Raw genomic sequence first — 16,213 nt, forward strand, 5'->3', positions numbered from 1 at the left:
CCATGAGTGTGGAAAGAGCTTTCGTCACAGTTCCACTCTCACATTTCATCAAAGAATTCATACAGGGGAGAAACCTTTTCAATGCCATGAGTGTGGAAAGAGCTTTGGTCACAGTTCCTATCTCATGACCCATCAAAGAATTCATACAGGTCAGAAACCATATCAATGCTTGAAATGTGGAAAGAGCTTCAGTCACAGACAGAGTCTCACTTCCCATCAAAGAATTCATACAGAGGTAAAACCGAAATAGAAAAATAATAATGCATTATTAAACAACATTATTAAACAACCCTTACAAAACACATTTGTATAGAAGAGAGAAAGGGTGGGGGAGAATAACTAAAAATACCCTTTATCACATTTGTATCATATATATCATATCATTTGCCAACACATAGAAAGGCAGGCTCCCCCAGCTCTCCCCTGGGTGCTCCCTTCTCCCCGTCTCCCACCCTGAGTGATCATTCCTCTGTAGCAATAATTACTCAGAATATGCACTCCTGGATAAACCCAGCTGTATTTAGTATCCAGCCTTTTCCCTCCCCTTTAGCAAGATGGCACTTTCCCTACATTCCGCCCCGCCCCCCAGCCCAGCCTTCAAATTTTAACCTATCAGACAGTGCAATATGACTCTTATAATGATCATCTAATAATCCAAATTAGTATTTCTCCAGTTTTTAGGTCCAGTTTCTATAAAGCCTTACTAAAACTGTTCCAACAAGTCTCAATCAAGTCAAAGTCCAAAATTATTGTCTCTTTCAATGTTCATCCAATCCTCCTTCCTCTTCTTTTACTAATCTTCTTTCCTAATCCACTGGGGGTGGGGAAGAAGGCACATTAAATCCCTTTCCTCATATAAGATGATAGCTTGTGTTGTGAACAGTTTCAGGAGTTGCACTGCATCCCCTTTTGCTGGATGTACATTTTTCTCTGCTGACAATTCCCACACCAGCTCATCCCAACGCAGCCTTGTCTTTCCATGGAGCTCTTTCTCCTCCTGTTCTTCCCTGACCTGCTCAACAGAACCTTCTGCCACTCCCAGCGACTCCTTTCCAACGACTCCCAGCTTATGACCCACACATTCACCTCAGTCTCTCTTTCTGGGACCAATCTTGGTCTTCAATGTAAAGGCACTCCATGTCTGGATGGGGAGCAGAACTGCAGAAGCTTGTTTGGAGTGGATGCATCTGGTTCTCCATAAATCAGGCAGAGGCAAAGTTCATTGGCAAAAGAAGAACTTTAGAAAATGAAAGTAAGAAAGAGAAACCAGCCCACTGAGCTCACAGATTTATCTTTCTGGCTCGGTGTGACCTTGAGATAACAAAACACAAATCATAATAAATCCAGCTGCCTCAGCAGAAAAGAACAAAACCTTCTGGAAGGAACCAGTGTTTTCCAGTATTTTCGGGTTCCACCCTCGGGATTTTATCTGTGACATTTTGTCCCACTGCCAGAAAAGCATCTTTAGCTCCCTAGTTCCTGTGGCAACACTTTGGCCCAAGTTTCAAACTTTTTAAATTAGCATGGTGGTTAGCTTGTTGCAGGCTTGTTAAGCCTCTTTGAATATAGGATTTCTCGTAAGATCCCTTCTACTCCCTCATAAAAAGACATGACGCAATCTTGTTAAAGTCAATATAAAAGTAGTTTACTCACTCATTCAGTTCACAGATGCATCCCTGAAGGCAGACTTAGGTTACAAAAGTGTCTAACTATATGAACTGTCCCATAAGGGAGTTAGTCCCAAGTGACTGCAACTGAGCTGTCACTTCTCCTAACATATAGAAAGACAAAATGGAGAAAAAGATCAGAACACGGAGGACATGTGCTCCTCTACCCAGAATAGGCCACACCTACTTCAAGTCACATGCAGTGGAAGTCTGTCCCAGCTTAGGAGGAAACAGGAAGTTTTCTCCTGAGTAGTAGAAAACATCCCCAAACATGTCCACTGTAGAAATGTTGTACTTAACTGCTATCAGTTTCACATCCCACAGGAACGGAGCCTGGGTGTCACCTGGTCCTGCCCCCTGCAAGTCAGGAATCTCAGGAATCCTTTCATAACATGTATACGTTGTAGAAAATAACAATTTCATAAAACTGCATTTGGATGATTCCGATTTCTTTTAAGCCTATGGCCGCACTTAATTGAAAAGGCCTGTGCCTGCCTACCTTTGACAGAACAGAACGAGCTGCTTTTAGGTACTGCATGTAGCAAATGTCTGTTCCAGAACCCTGAAAAGAATAAAGTGGGAGTTGTATGCATGAAAAGAGAATCAGCCAGCCATGGCAATTGTGATTCATCTTGAACTGTTTTGTAGATGGATGAAAGAGGAACTTGGAAGACATTTAGTGAATAGGAATATTAGCCAAAGTCTTAATAAAGAAAGACACACAAAAATTGTTATATGTCATCACATGATACGATGAGGGCTTATCTGAAGAGCCAAATGATTATGTTTGGTTCAGGATGATGAACTAACCAAGTCGCATTGGGCTGCAACTATTAAGATTGCTGCGATCCTTGAAGATGATGGGTTTTTCGGAGCTAGCCGACCTAACCAGAAGAGTCCGCGACCAGAAGAAGGAGCAGTATCAGGAGGAATGGACTAAATTTAATGATTATTTAATTAAAGATATGGATGTCTCGTACACCCCAGGTAGTGTGGTTGCTGACCTTGAGCCAGACATCCTGGAGAGTGAAGTCAAATGGGCCTTAGAAAGCATTGCAAATAACAAGGCCAGTGGAAGTGATGGTATTCCAGCTGAACTATTTAAAATTTTAAAAGATGATGCTGTTAAGGTGCTACACTCAATATGCCAGCAAGTTTGGAAAACTCAGCAGTGGCCAGAAGATTGGAGGTCAGTCTACATCCCAATCCCAAAGAAGGGCAGTGCTAAAGAATGCTCCAACTACCGCACAATTGCACTCATTTCACACGCTAGCAAGGTTATGCTTAAAATTATTCAAGGAAGGCTCAAGCAGTATGTGGACCGAGAACTGCCAGAAGTGCAAGCTGGATTTAGAAGAGGCAGGGGAACCAGAGACCAAATTGCAAACATGCGCTGGATTATGGAGAAAGCTAGAGAGTTCCAGAAAGACATCTACTTCTGCTTCATTGACTATGCAAAAGCCTTTGACTGTGTCGATCACAGCAAACTATGGCAAGTTCTTAAAGAAATGGGAGTGCCTGATCACCTCATCTGTCTCCTGAGAAATCTCTATGTGGGACAAGAAGCTACAGTTAGAACTGGATATGGAACAACTGATTGGTTCAAAACTGGGAAAGGAGTACAACAAGGCTGTATTTTGTCTCCCTGCTTATTTAACTTATATGCAGAATTCATCATGCGAAAGGCTGGGCTGGATGAATCCCTAGCCGGAATTAAGATTGCTGGAAGAAATATCAACAACCTCAGATATGCAGATGACACAACCTTGATGGCAGAAAGTGAGGAGGAATTAAAAAACCTTTTATTGAGGGTGAAAGAGGAGAGCACAAAATATGGTCTGAAGCTCAACATCAAAAAAACGAAGATCATGGCCACTGGTCCCATCACTTCCTGGCAAATAGAAGGGGAGGAAATGGAGGCAATGAGAGATTTTACTTTCTTGGGCTCCATGATCACTGCAGATGGTGACAGCAGCCACGAAATTAAGAGATGCCTGCTTCTTGGGAGGAAAGCAATGGCAAATCTAGACAGCATTTTAAAAAATAGAGACATCACCTTGCCAACAAAGGTCCGTATAGTAAAAGCTATGGTTTTCCCAGTAGTGATGTATGGAAGTGAGAGCTGGACCATAAAGAAGGCTGATCGCCGAAGAATTGACGCTTTTGAATTCTGGTGCTGGAGGAGACTCTTGAGAGTCCCATGGACTGCAAGAAGTTCAAATGCATCCATTCTTAAGGAAATCAGCCCTGAGTGCTCACTGGAAGGACAGATCGTGAAGCTGAGGCTCCAATACTTTGGCCACCTCATGAGAAGAGAAGACTCACTGGAAAAGACCATGTTGTTGGGAAAGATGGAGGGCACAAGGAGAAGGGGACGACAGAGGACGAGATGGTTAGACAGTGTTCTCGAAGCTACAAACATGAATCTGACCAAACTGCAGGTGGCAGTGGAAGACAGAAGTGCCTGGCGTGCTCTGGTCCATGGGGCCATGAAGAGTCGGACACGACTGAACGACTAAACAACAACAACAACAATTAAATATGTCAAGTTAGATGAATTGGAAACAGCTTGCAGATACTTAATTGGCTTAGGATTTTATATAAGTTAAGTGATGAATTAATAGGTGTAATTTCAAAATGAAAAGATCTAAGGATGTTAATGTTCAAGTTAAACTTTATACGAACTGTGATTTGGAAAACCGTTAAAAGGATATGCATTGCTCCTAGAATGGGAGGTAAAGGAGGAGCAGGTGAAGACAGGAATGGTAAAGTAGGCCCAGGATTTAGGGGAAAATATGATGAGCCAATGGGAACGGCTATGAGACAGGAATATTAAATTTACGGCTTGCTACAATTAAAGAGAGGATGTAATGAAAATGCAATACAGATGGTACCTGACCCCGTTAGACTGGCAAAAATGTATAAAAACTGTAGTGATGTTTGTTGGAGATACAACAGCGGGGCGGGAACCTTTCTACACATGTGGTGGGAGTGCAAAGAGATAGTGGGATTCTGGGAAAATATTTACAACAAGTTGAAAAAGTGAATTTCTTTAAGGAATACATCAAAAGCTATGTGGAAAAAGTTGACCTTTTGACAGATGTTGAGTAAATCCAGAACATGATTAGAGTGAAAGGAGAGTAAAGTTAAGATAGAAGAAGAAATTAAATAAATAATGAAATGTGTTTAAGGCAATTGGAAAAATAAAAGTAGCGTAACAAGAACGGCTGGAAATCAAGTCACTTTGTGGCTGTTTGTGTGGGGTAGATGTGTTGGTATGTATAGTATAGGTAGGCATAATACAGAGTAATGTAGGTATGCTTTATGTTAGGAAAATAAGGCATTGTGCATATGTACTATGTAAATGTATGTGTTCTATATGTTAATAAAATATTTTAATAAAAAAAAAGGAATGATGTTCAATTTGGAAGTTTATTTTAAAAAGCATTTTATCAGATGTGGTTCTTTGCAGGAACATTTGTATTTCAATAAAGGCCTATCTTTCTACTTGGAGATTTCCTCCTTTTTTGGGGGGTTTCTGTGTGGATAACCTCCAGTCTGGGAACCTCTTTTTGAATTTCTACATGACAGGATTTAAAACTAAAATAAAATTGAAAGTTATTTATAATGAGATTGAATATCATTATTGGTAGAAACAATTTAAAACATTCAAAAAATGAATCAGCAATACATTTCAAAACATAAGTTTTTCTTTCTGTTTACAGATGGTTGGGGCGGGGGGAGGGCACAACATGCCGAAGCAGAGCCCATCTTTTTCAAGGGATCCTTAGTAAACCTGGAAATGTCTGCATGTGGTCCCATCTCTACAGCTGACATAAACACCATGGAGAAGGAGGCTGGAGCCTGAAAGGCAAAAGCATTGGCCTCGAAGGGAGACCTGGGACCCCCTCTCCTTCTAAAGGGACCTCAGAGGAGGAAACCAGGGCCGCCAGGGTGGATCAATCCCTGGACCTTGGAGGCGATTTCTCGGCTCATCTGGAAAGTGCCATATCATGTTCCTTTCCCCATTTGCCAGGAGCCTAAATTTCATTTGGGGTTCCTCATTCCTCACCCCAAGGTTCCTCCAAGGCTTTGGGGAAGGAAACTGAGGTGGCCTGAGCCATGGCTTTGGTTGCTCCCAATGGCCCTGCAGGGGATTCAGGCTGGGGGGGGGGGGGTCCCTGTCTCCTCCTCTGGCCATGGCAGTTCCCAGGAAGCCTTTTCAGAAAGGCAGTAGACCCTCAGCACAAGTTCGGTTCTTCTCTGCAATGGCTTCCTCTTCTGAGCTGGACTGGGAGGACCCCAGTTCAGGCAGTTCCCCAGAGTCCCCCCACTGGGCTCCAGTGGCCCCCTGAGACCCACAGGGATCCAGAGGGGAGTGACTTCTGTTGAACTACCGCCTGAGGAGGAGGAACAGATGTCTTAGCCCGTTTGGGTGGCAAGCAAGGGCCATCCAGAAAGGGCTCCTGGGATCCTGAGGGGCCAAGAAGGGGAGTATCCAGTCTTGTCTGGGGAAGCAAAGGAAACTGGTCCAGAGGTCAAACTCCCCTGAGGGAACCCTCCACTTTGGAGGGGATAAAAGCCCTTATTATTGTTATTCTTCTTTGGCCTCAGAGACAGAGAGGGCCTTGCCCTCCTCGCCCTCTTCGCCTGTCCTGGCGCAGAACCTGGCAGATCCCCCAAGGCCACTTGTCTGGCATGTCCCAATGGAGAGGCCTCCTCCGTTGGGCCAATGTTACAAGAAAAAAACTGCTCCTTTTCCCTTATGGGGTATCTAAGAGCCCATAGAGTCCTTTTGTAGGTTCTCTTTCGGTAGGAGAAAATAACAGACCAACCAGATTTTCTTGATTTACAAAAGTATGTACAATGTCTCGTATTGAGACATTAGGAATAAAAGCGAGAAAGAGGTGGGGTGGAGATGGGGGATTGGGTTGCAATGTTTCTATTTTACTTAATATATGTAGGGTTTGGTGTCAGCGTTGCTTGTGCAGGTTCTTTGCTGTTCACTTGTGTTTCTTTGGTGGTGAGAGATGTTGGGGTTCATAGAATCATAGAGTTGGAAGAGACCACAAGGGCCATCGAGTCCAACCCCCTGCCAAGCAGGAAACACCATCAGAGCACTCCTGACATATGGTTGTCAAGCCTCTGCTTAAAGACCTCCAAAGAAGGAGACTCCACCACACTCCTTGGCAGCAAATTCCACTGCCGAACAGCTCTTACTGTCAGGAAGTTCTTCCTAATGTTTAGGTGGAATCTTCTTTCTTGTAGTTTGGATCCATTGCTCCGTGTCCGCTTCTCTGGAGCAGCAGAAAACAACCTTTCTCCCTCCTCCATGTGACATCCTTTTATATATTTGAACATGGCTATCATATCACCCCTTCACCTCCTCTTCTCCAGGCTAAACATGCCCAGCTCCCTTAGCCGTTCCTCATAAGGCATCGTTTCCAGGCCTTTGACCATTTTGGTTGCCCTCCTCTGGACACGTTCCAGTTTGTCAGTGTCCTTCTTGAACTGTGGTGCCCAGAACTGGACACAGTACTCCAGGTGAGGTCTGACCAGAGCAGAATACAGTGGCACTATTACTTCCCTTGATCTAGATGCTATACTCCTATTGATGCAGCCCAGAATTGCATTGGCTTTTTTAGCTGCCGCGTCACACTGTTGGCTCATGTCAAGTTTGTGGTCAACCAAGACTCCTAGATCCTTTTCACATGTACTGCTCTCAAGCCAGGTGTCACCCATCTTGTATTTGTGCCTCTCATTTTTCTTGCCCAAGTGCAATACTTTACATTTCTCCCCTCCCAGTTTAGTGTCATCTGCAAATTTGATCAGGATGCCCTTGAGTCCATCATCCAAGTCGTTGATAAAGATGTTGAATAAGACCGGGCCCAATACAGAACCCTGTGGCATCCCACTAGTCACTCTTCTCCAGGATGAAGAGGAACCATTGATGAGCACCTTTTGGGTTCGGTCAGTCAGCCAGTTACAAATCCACTGAGTGGTAGCATAGTCAAGACCACATTTTACCAGCTTCTTTACAAGAATATCATGGGGCACCTTGTCAAATGCCTTGCTGAAATCAAGGTAGGCTACATCCACTGTGTTCCCTTCATCTACCAGGCTTGTAATTCTGTCAAAAAATGAGATCAGGTTAGTCTGACATGACTTATTTTTCAGAAATCCATGCTGACTATTGGTGATCACAGCATTCCTTTCTAGGTGCTCACAGATTGTTTGCTTAATGATCTGCTCCAGAATCTTCCCTGGTATTGATGTCAGACTGACTGGGCGGTAATTATTTGGGTCCTCTTTTTTCCTTTTTTTGAAAATAGGGACAACATTTGCCCTCCAGTCTGCCGGGACTTCGCCTGTTCTCCAGGAATTCTCAAAGATGACTGCCAGTGGTTCTGAGATCACATCTGCCAGTTCTTTTAATACTCTTGGATGCAGTTCATCTCGCCCTGGAGACTTGAATACATCTAAACTAGCCAAGTATTCTTGTACTATCTCCTTAGTTATTCTGGGCTGTGTTTTCTCTGCTGAATCATTTGCTCCAAATTCTTCAGGTCGGGCATTGTTTACTTTATCGGAGAAGACTGAGGCAAAGAAGGCATTGAGGAGTTCAGCCCTTTCTGTGTCCCCTGTTTGCATTTCACCATCTTCTCCTCTGAGTGACCCCACTGTTTCTCTGTTCTTCCTTTTGCTACGAACATACCCATAGAAGCCTTTTTTGTTGCTTTTGACCTTATGCTCTTGGCTGAGTTTGACATCCAACAAATATCCGGGTAATTGAAGTCCCCCATTACTACTATCTCCCTTCCTTTTGCATGCTTGGCCATCTGTTCCAGGAAGGCATCATCTATGTCCTCAGCTTGGCTTGGGGATCTATAGTAAACTCCCACAATGAGGTCACTGTTATTCTTCTCTCCCTTAATTTTGACCCAAATACTCTCACTTTGGCTTTGAGGTTCTAAATCTTGGATCTCTTCACAGGTATACACATTCCTGACATATAACGCCACTCCTCCTCCTTTCTTGTCTGGTCTGTTTCTCTGAAATAGATTGTATCCCTCCGTTATTACATTCCAATCGTGGGACTTATCCCACCAGGTTTCAGTGATGCCTATTATGTCATATTTAGTTTGCTGTACCAAGAGCTCAAGCTCATCTTGTTTATTTCCCATGCTTTGTGCATTAGTGTACAGACATTGAAGTCCATTAATCATTCCCCCGTGTCTCTTATTTAAGGATTTTTTCCTCCCACCACTAGGTCTGCGTGCTGTTTGCTCCATTTGCTCTATGACATTTGGATAATCATCTTCATCAATTGATAGACTCCTACCTTCAGGAGCACTGTCTCCCTCCCCCACATTAGTCAGTTTAAAGCCCTCCTGATGAGGTTTCTGAGTTTTTTGGCAAAAACATTCCTCCCAACTGTTGTGAGGTGCAGCCCATCTCTTGCCAGAAGTCCATCTTCAAGAAACTGCAGTCCGTGATCGAAGAATCCAAACCGTTCCTGTTTACACCATTTGCGAAGCCAGCTGTTTACTTCCACTATTTTCCCCTCTCTCCCTGGGCCACGTCGTTCAACTGGGAGGACAGATGAGATGACGATTTGTGCATTTAATTGCTTCAATTTCCTGCCCAGAGCCTCCTAGTCTCTTTTGATCTTCTGGAGGCTATTGCTTGCAGTGTCATTGGTTCCCACATGAACCAAGAGGAAGGGATATTTGTCAGTGGGTTTTATGATTCCTTGCAGTCGTTCAGTTACATCTTGGATCTTAGCCCCGGGGAGACAGCACACTTCCCGAGACATCTTGTCAGGCCCACAGATCACTGCTTCTGTTCCCCTCAATAGGGAATCACCTATCACCACTACACGCCTCCTCTTAGGTTTGGTCGGGGTTCTTCCGTGAGCGGTCCGTTCCTAGGTTGGCCTAGGGTGTGGTTGTTCATTTATGGTTGGCTGTGGTGGTCTTTGTTTTCACATGTGAGTGGGGTGGGTGGGTGTTTTGGATCAGGTTAGCCATATTGATTTGTATGCTGTTGGTGGGTTTTTGTCATTGTCTTGTTGGGCTGTGTGTGTGATAAAAGGGAGCCATACTGGGGTAAAGGCATTAAGAATGGAGCTCCAGAATGAATTAAGTACTTAAGCTGAGGTACCACTGTAGTGTGTTGTTGTTGTTTAGTGTTGTTCAACACTGATCTTTTAAAAAGAAACTAATCATAATAGTAAACAACTGCGAGGTTGGACCCCAACGGACATCTAGTCCCACCCCCTGCAATAAAGAACCCCTGACATTTGGCCTTCCAGCCTCCGTTTGGAAAACCTCCAAGGAAAGCAATTCTGACCCTGGTGGTTTAAGAACAGAGATCGGGGAAGGAGTGTTTGCTGACACTGAAGATCCAGAGAATCATTTAATTTTGTTTTACTTCTTAACGCAGGAGTGCTGGAAAGGAGAAAAATCAAGGGTGGGTGGGTGGGCATAATAATTAACTCATGCCCATGTTGGGAAATGCTGCATCAGGCCCACAGCGAAATGGGTGCAGTTTCCCAGCCTCAGTTGTGAAGCCTCTGAAATGGGTATATCACAGTGAGGCTGAATTTAGAGGTGCTTCAAGGTGAATGAGAAGCAGGGATGGGAAGGGGGCAGGCTGGGCTTTGCAAAGGGCAGGCCTGGTTTTTATTTTAAGGGTGGGGGTCTCCAGACCCAGGACCTGGAAGACCAGGCCGGCCTCGATCTACGGGGGCAAATCTGACTCCAGGGCAAATTCTTCCAGGCGTCTCCTGGGTGGGGGCAGGAACAAAATGGCAGGGCACTGCTTGAGGGCACTGGGCATGACTGAGCCTCCGCCCCCAGCCTCTTCCAGGAATCAGCAGCCCAGCTTGGCCACTGGAGGCGAGGATCTGCCAAATGAAGCTCCTGCGAGGATGAAGAAGAAGGAGGTGGACTAGATGGCCCCCGGGTGTGATTCTAGGAGTGGAAGGGCCTCAGGAGAGCCCCAAAGCAGCAGCAGCAGGACCAAGGAGACCCCTCCCACCTAGCCCAGCCTCCTGTCCTCACAGGAGCCCAACGCCCCACAGAACCGAGCCGCCTGGATAGACTGCCTCCTGGCCTGGAGGCTCCATAAGAAGAGCCCTGCTGGATCAGGACCAGGACCCACCTAGCCCAGCCTCCTGGCAGCACCCGACCAGGCGCCCCCCCCCCCGGGAACTCCGCAAGCAGAAGAGCATCCTCCCATTCTCCTCCTCCCCCGTTCCAAGGCAGACTGGCTCTGCCCATGGAGGATCCCCTTGGGCATCGCGGGGACAAAGCAGAGTCAGAGGGGACCAGGCTCCCCCCAAGCGAAGAGGCCCACGGGGGCAGCGGCACTCTCTCTCCCCAGGGGCAGCACTGGGCCTTCTTCAGGACTACGCTTCCAGGAAAGCGGAGGGACTATCCCGGGCCAAATTCCCCTCCTCCCCGCGCCCTCCCGGATCCTGGCCATGCCGCCTGGACTAGATGACCCTCAGGGGTCCCTTCCAACTCCAGAATTCTACGATTCTCAAGTTGAATGGGAAACTGCAGGAAACAAGCTGCCTCCCACAGTCCTCCCGAATTTGGGAAGGGGGAGGGAGGGAGAGCAGCCAGGTTGGGGCGCCCCATCTGACATTTGTGCCTCTGAGTCTTCCTGCCTAAATGCAGAACCCGACCTTTGACCCCACTGAAGGTCACTTTCTAAGTCTGGAGCGAGTTCTCCAAGTGGGGAGGGTACTGATTTATTTATTTATTTGCATTTAATAGATTCACAGAGCGGTCGAGGGTCATCCAGTCCAACCCTTTGCGATGCCTAAAGTGGGGCTTGAACCCAGGATCCTCAAATCGAGAGTCTCCTACTTTACCAGCGGAGGCTTTTGCTCCCAAGGGACCCGTGTCTCTCTCAAGTGCCCTCCTAATACTGCAACAGACTTTCAGTCTGCTAGTGAGCAGGTGAAGCATTATTATTATTTCATTTCTACCCCACCCACCTGGGGGCAGGGCACAAAGGTGCTGTCTTGAGGGACTCTGAGCCGAGAATCACAGAGAACTCTGCACATGCCCTGGATCACCCGGATTCTGGGAGGGAAGGAGGACAGCCAGCCGTATGTAAGACCTTAAAATCCCTATAGCACCCCTTTTTATTTCTTTGTTTTTATTATCAAATGTTCTCCATTTAAAGTAAGTTTGTGTGTGTGTGGTTGAACATGGAGCCAGGCCTGTTAGCCCTCATAATAACTTCGCTTTATTCGTATCCGTGGGTCTCTCTTCGGAGTCAAATTCTGCTGGGGGATTCCCCTAGGCCTTGCGGGGCCCTGGCACCCGGCCCAGTGATTTTCAATCACCTTAAACCCTAAGAGTTTAAAATAGACAGTTAACTGAAAGACGTGGATGATCTATAAATATCGATATCTGCCGGATGCCTCCCTTGTTTGACTCTGTGATGGACAGCAGAGCCAGGCCAGTCAGGGTGCGTAGTCTCTCAGAAATACCACCATGGGCTTGGAGCCTCGCTCTGATTGGCTCTCAAGACAGCGAGGGGTGGAGCCAGCCCTTTTGGAGGGAAAATAAAAGGAGTCATTTCTGAGGGAGTTTTCTGAGGGAGAGAAAGGGCGGATTGGAAGAGGGGTGGACTGAGGGGGGGGGGACACCTTGGAGCGGAAGGTGAGGAGAATCTCCACGGGGAGAGGAGGGTCTGGGGAGAGGAGTCAGGCGGGAATTCAACGGGAGAAGCTATGGGGAGGCGGCCGAAAGCGGAGTGTCCTTCCAGTGAGGAGGGGAAAAGGAAACCCCCCCCCCCAAGGGCTGAGGGGATCCCCTGGGTCCGCGAGACTGACTGGAAATCCCTCCGGAGTAGCTGAGAGGGAGGAGAGGAAAAGGGCCCCTCGCTCACGAACCCCCCAGGTCTGACTCTGTGGTGGAAGCGGGGCTGCGTCCCAAGGATTGAATGGGGACAAAACTCAGGGAAGGAGCAGAAACCCAGGGGAACATTTGGCCCCCGTTTCTAGAAAGCGGAACATCCGCCTTAATTATCATTATTATTATTTCATTTCTACCCCACCCACCTGGGGGCAGGGCACTAAGCTGCTGTCTTGAGGGACTCTGAGCCGAGAATCACAGCGAACTCTGCACATGCCCTGGATCACCCGGATTCTGGGAGGGAAGGAGGACAGCCAGCCAGCCAGGGGGCTGTGCTCAGCTTGCGAAGGGTTAAATGGAACAGAGCCGGAGTCCTAGAGAGGACAGGAAGTAGAGAGGCGGGGCGGGCCCTCCAGAGCGAATCCCCTCCCTCCGTGCCCAGTCCCGTCTTTTTTCTCTTGTCTCCTCCCAGCGCTGCCTCGGTTTCCCTCCTGGGAAGTATCCGGTGAGTCTCCTCTCTCTTCCCCCTTGGGGTGCCCATGGGAGAAGGGGGTCCCGGGGCTGCAGGGGGAGACCCCCAAGTCTGGGAGCAGAGGGTCCTGCCCCCCCCATTCCTCTCTGCCAAGCCTGGGAGGGGGCGAGTTTCCAGGGGGTCTGCAGCTCCGCTCTTCCTTGGCATCCTCTTTGGGGAAGGAGGGAGGGGTCTGGGGGGGGAGGGCATGCCCAGAATGCCCCTTCCAGTGGAGGAGCCCCTGCCAGGCCGGCCTTTCCCCCTGCCAGATCCTCCTCCAGATCAGCTCAGGTCTCCAGCCCAGAGCCTCATGGGAAGCCTCTCTGGGCAGGGGCCACGCCTGGGGCTCCTCCGTGGAGAAAAGGGGAGAGCCAGAGGGCTGAGCTGGCTGCACTGCGCTTGCCAGGGTTCAAGGGAACGGAGCTGCCTTCCTTGAGAGGAGACGCTGTCAAGCCGCCTTAAGGAGCCCAAGATCTTGTCCTGAAGGGGGTGAGGCAATGCAGGGAGGAGGAGGAGGGGGCTCTGGCTGGCAGGTCTGCCAACTTTTCTCTCTCTGATCCCAGAATGAGCTTTAAAGGATGTTCCCCATCCTGGAGTTTCTCTGCAGCTGATACTATTGCAGAATGTTTTATTTACATTAAACTTATAACTTCCACAGTGCGTAGGTAAAACTGGAACTTCCTCTGGAGAGCCAGTGTGGTGTAGTGGTTAAGAGCGGTAGTCACGTAATCTGGGTAACCGGGTTCGCGTCTCCGCTCCTCCACATGCAGCTGCTGGGTGACCTTGGGCCAGTCACAATCTCTCAGCCCCACTCACCTCACAGAGTGTTTGTTGTGGGGGAGGAAGGGAAAGGAGAATGTTAGCCGCTTTGAGACTCCTTAAAGGGAGTGAAAGGCGGGATATCAAATCCAAACTCTTCTTCTTCTTCTCCCGCAGGAGCCAGGGATTGGACAGACTTTTCTAAAGGGAAATAAGACAATCTATACATGGCAAGCATGGTTGTGAATAATACTCTCTTAGAAAAATGTAAGATACAGGACGGGACATTTATTTATGTATTATCAAAAAGAATAAAGCAAGGATAAAAGACACCTACTCCCCACCTTCTGGGACAAAAGAGGAATTATCAGTCATTGTGTGGCTCCTAGTACTAACAGGAGACATTGGTGCTTTCCCAAAGTAGAATAGTTCTATCAAACTACCCTAAGCCTTTGGAAATCTTGTCACAAGAGGAGTGTAAAGCTCACCTCTGGAGTTTTTGGAGGATATACATGCCTGGTGTTCTTAAGAACACTACAGATTTAGGACATGTGGAAGATCTATACTTTGATTGCTTCCGTGCCAGGGTGGGGGCCACATTTTGGGACTGGAGACTTGCGAAAATGGTGTATAAGCACAGACGATATCTAAGGAGGAGAGGTGTATTAGTTTCCTGATATTTCAAAAATGTGGCATCACCGGCTCCTCTGCTTCCACATACAGATTGGGTCCCCATGCAACTCCTGACAGAGGTGGATACGGCCACAACATCTGCCTGGCTTGTGATGAGGGAGCTCAAAGATTGTGAACAGGGCTCTCCATACAAAGCACCTAGCATGGGGGCACCTGCATGTAATATCTACTCTGCTCATTTCTGCCCATGCTCTGGGGTTACAATTTTCAGGTTTGGGGACGGGACGGTGACTGGTTTTTGTACCGAGTTCTGTTAGTTATCCCCACTGAGTTCAATGGGATCTACTCTCAGGTGACTACTGTGCAGACCATGTCAGGCTTGCAAGTGGGGTGAGGAGCATACAGAAGAAATTGGAATCACTGGAGATGTTTAGAAATGGGGCTTCTCTTGGGAAGGGGCTGCTCCATTTGTGCTTCTCCAGGTGCAGGAGAATATCTAGGGCAAGAGAATCCGTGCAGGGCCTCTGAGGCTCCCTTTGCTTCTTCCTCTTTCCCAGGACCCTGCAGCTTGTTGTGGCTTCTCGACTCCTCAGGAAGGATGGAAGAGACGGATCCTGCAAAGCTCGTAAGGATGGAAGGGGGAAGATGGACGGTTGACCTGGTCAGGTTGTCTCCTGCATCCCTCCTCACAGCCTCTGAGCGTTCCCTCCCAGGGACCTCCGAGAGATCTGGTGAGTTGCAGGGGAGGGGAGATGGGGACATGGATGGAGCCAGAGAGGTATTGGGGCTTGCTCAGGGGGGCACCATTTTGGGCTCCTCCACCTGCCTGCCTGCCTGCGCCTTTGTCACCTGCAGGCAATTTGAGCTAGGAATACATCACAGCTCCCCGACCATCGCAATGTATTGGCAGCTCAAAACGTCTAAAACCAGCACCGTGATTGAATGCTCTACCAATGTCAGACAACTTACCAATCCTTCAGGCAGCACTAGAAGTCGTGACTCTTGAAAGTAACCTGATCCTGGGCTTCCGATTTGTCTGCGAAGGGAAATGGCAGGCGGTGTGAGTCGTCCGTCTAAAAGACGACTGTTACCGGGGCTTTTGAGCAGTGGGGGTGAGTGCCAGGGTTAGACACCCCCCCCTAAAAGCCCCAAGGGTAGTGGGGTGTCGAGGGGACCAGCCGGGCGTGAAGAGGCTTGCCGTGATTGCCGGAGCCCTGAGACTGTATCGGCAGGTCAGCAACCACACTACCTGGGGTGTACGAGGCATCCATATCTTTCTGGTATAATTCCTCTGTGTATTCTTGCCACCTCTTCTTGTACGAAATGTTCCTTTCATATCTCCAATTTTCTTGAACAGACCTCTGGTTTTTCCCATTCTATTGTTTTCCTCTCTTTATTTGCATTGCTCGTTTAAGAAGGCCTTCTTGTCTCTCCTTGCTATTTTTTGGAAATCTGCATTCAATTTCCTGTATCTTTCACTATCTCCCTCACATTTTGCTTGCCTTCTCTCCCCCGCTATTTGTAAGTCCTCAGTGGGCAACCACTTTGTTTTCTTGCATTTCCTTTTCATTGGGATGGTTTTTGTTGGTGCCTCCTGTATAATGTTACAAGCCTCCATCCATAGTTCTTCAGGCATTCTGTCCACCAAATCTAAATCCTTAAACCTGTTCCTCACTTCCACTGTGTATTCATAAGGGATTTGACTTAGATTGTATCTTACCGGCCCAGTGGTTTTTCCTACTTTCTTCAGTTTAAGCTTGAATTTT

The 16,213-nt window shown here is 47.6% G+C and overlaps 1 protein-coding gene and 1 long non-coding RNA gene across 2 annotated transcripts in view; both read left to right on the forward strand.

The window, feature by feature from the left end:
- LOC310670160 (uncharacterized protein) overlaps positions 1 to 16,213 on the forward strand; it is a 56,013-nt gene that overhangs the window by 17,096 nt on the left and 22,704 nt on the right. Inside the window, exon 3 of the mRNA XM_083424946.1 lies at positions 15,005 to 15,178. Within this exon, the coding sequence (XP_083281072.1) occupies positions 15,005 to 15,178 (174 nt within the window). The remainder of the gene's footprint in view (positions 1 to 15,004; positions 15,179 to 16,213) is intronic.
- Positions 2,055 to 5,180, forward strand: LOC310671125. Its single transcript, XR_014507808.1, has 2 exons — positions 2,055 to 2,638; positions 4,217 to 5,180. It is a non-coding gene; the product is annotated as an uncharacterized lncRNA (long non-coding RNA).

The sequence above is a fragment of the Podarcis tiliguerta genome, assembly GCF_965153285.1.
Source record: "Podarcis tiliguerta genome assembly, chromosome: 2".
Lineage (NCBI taxonomy): Eukaryota > Metazoa > Chordata > Lepidosauria > Squamata > Lacertidae > Podarcis > Podarcis tiliguerta.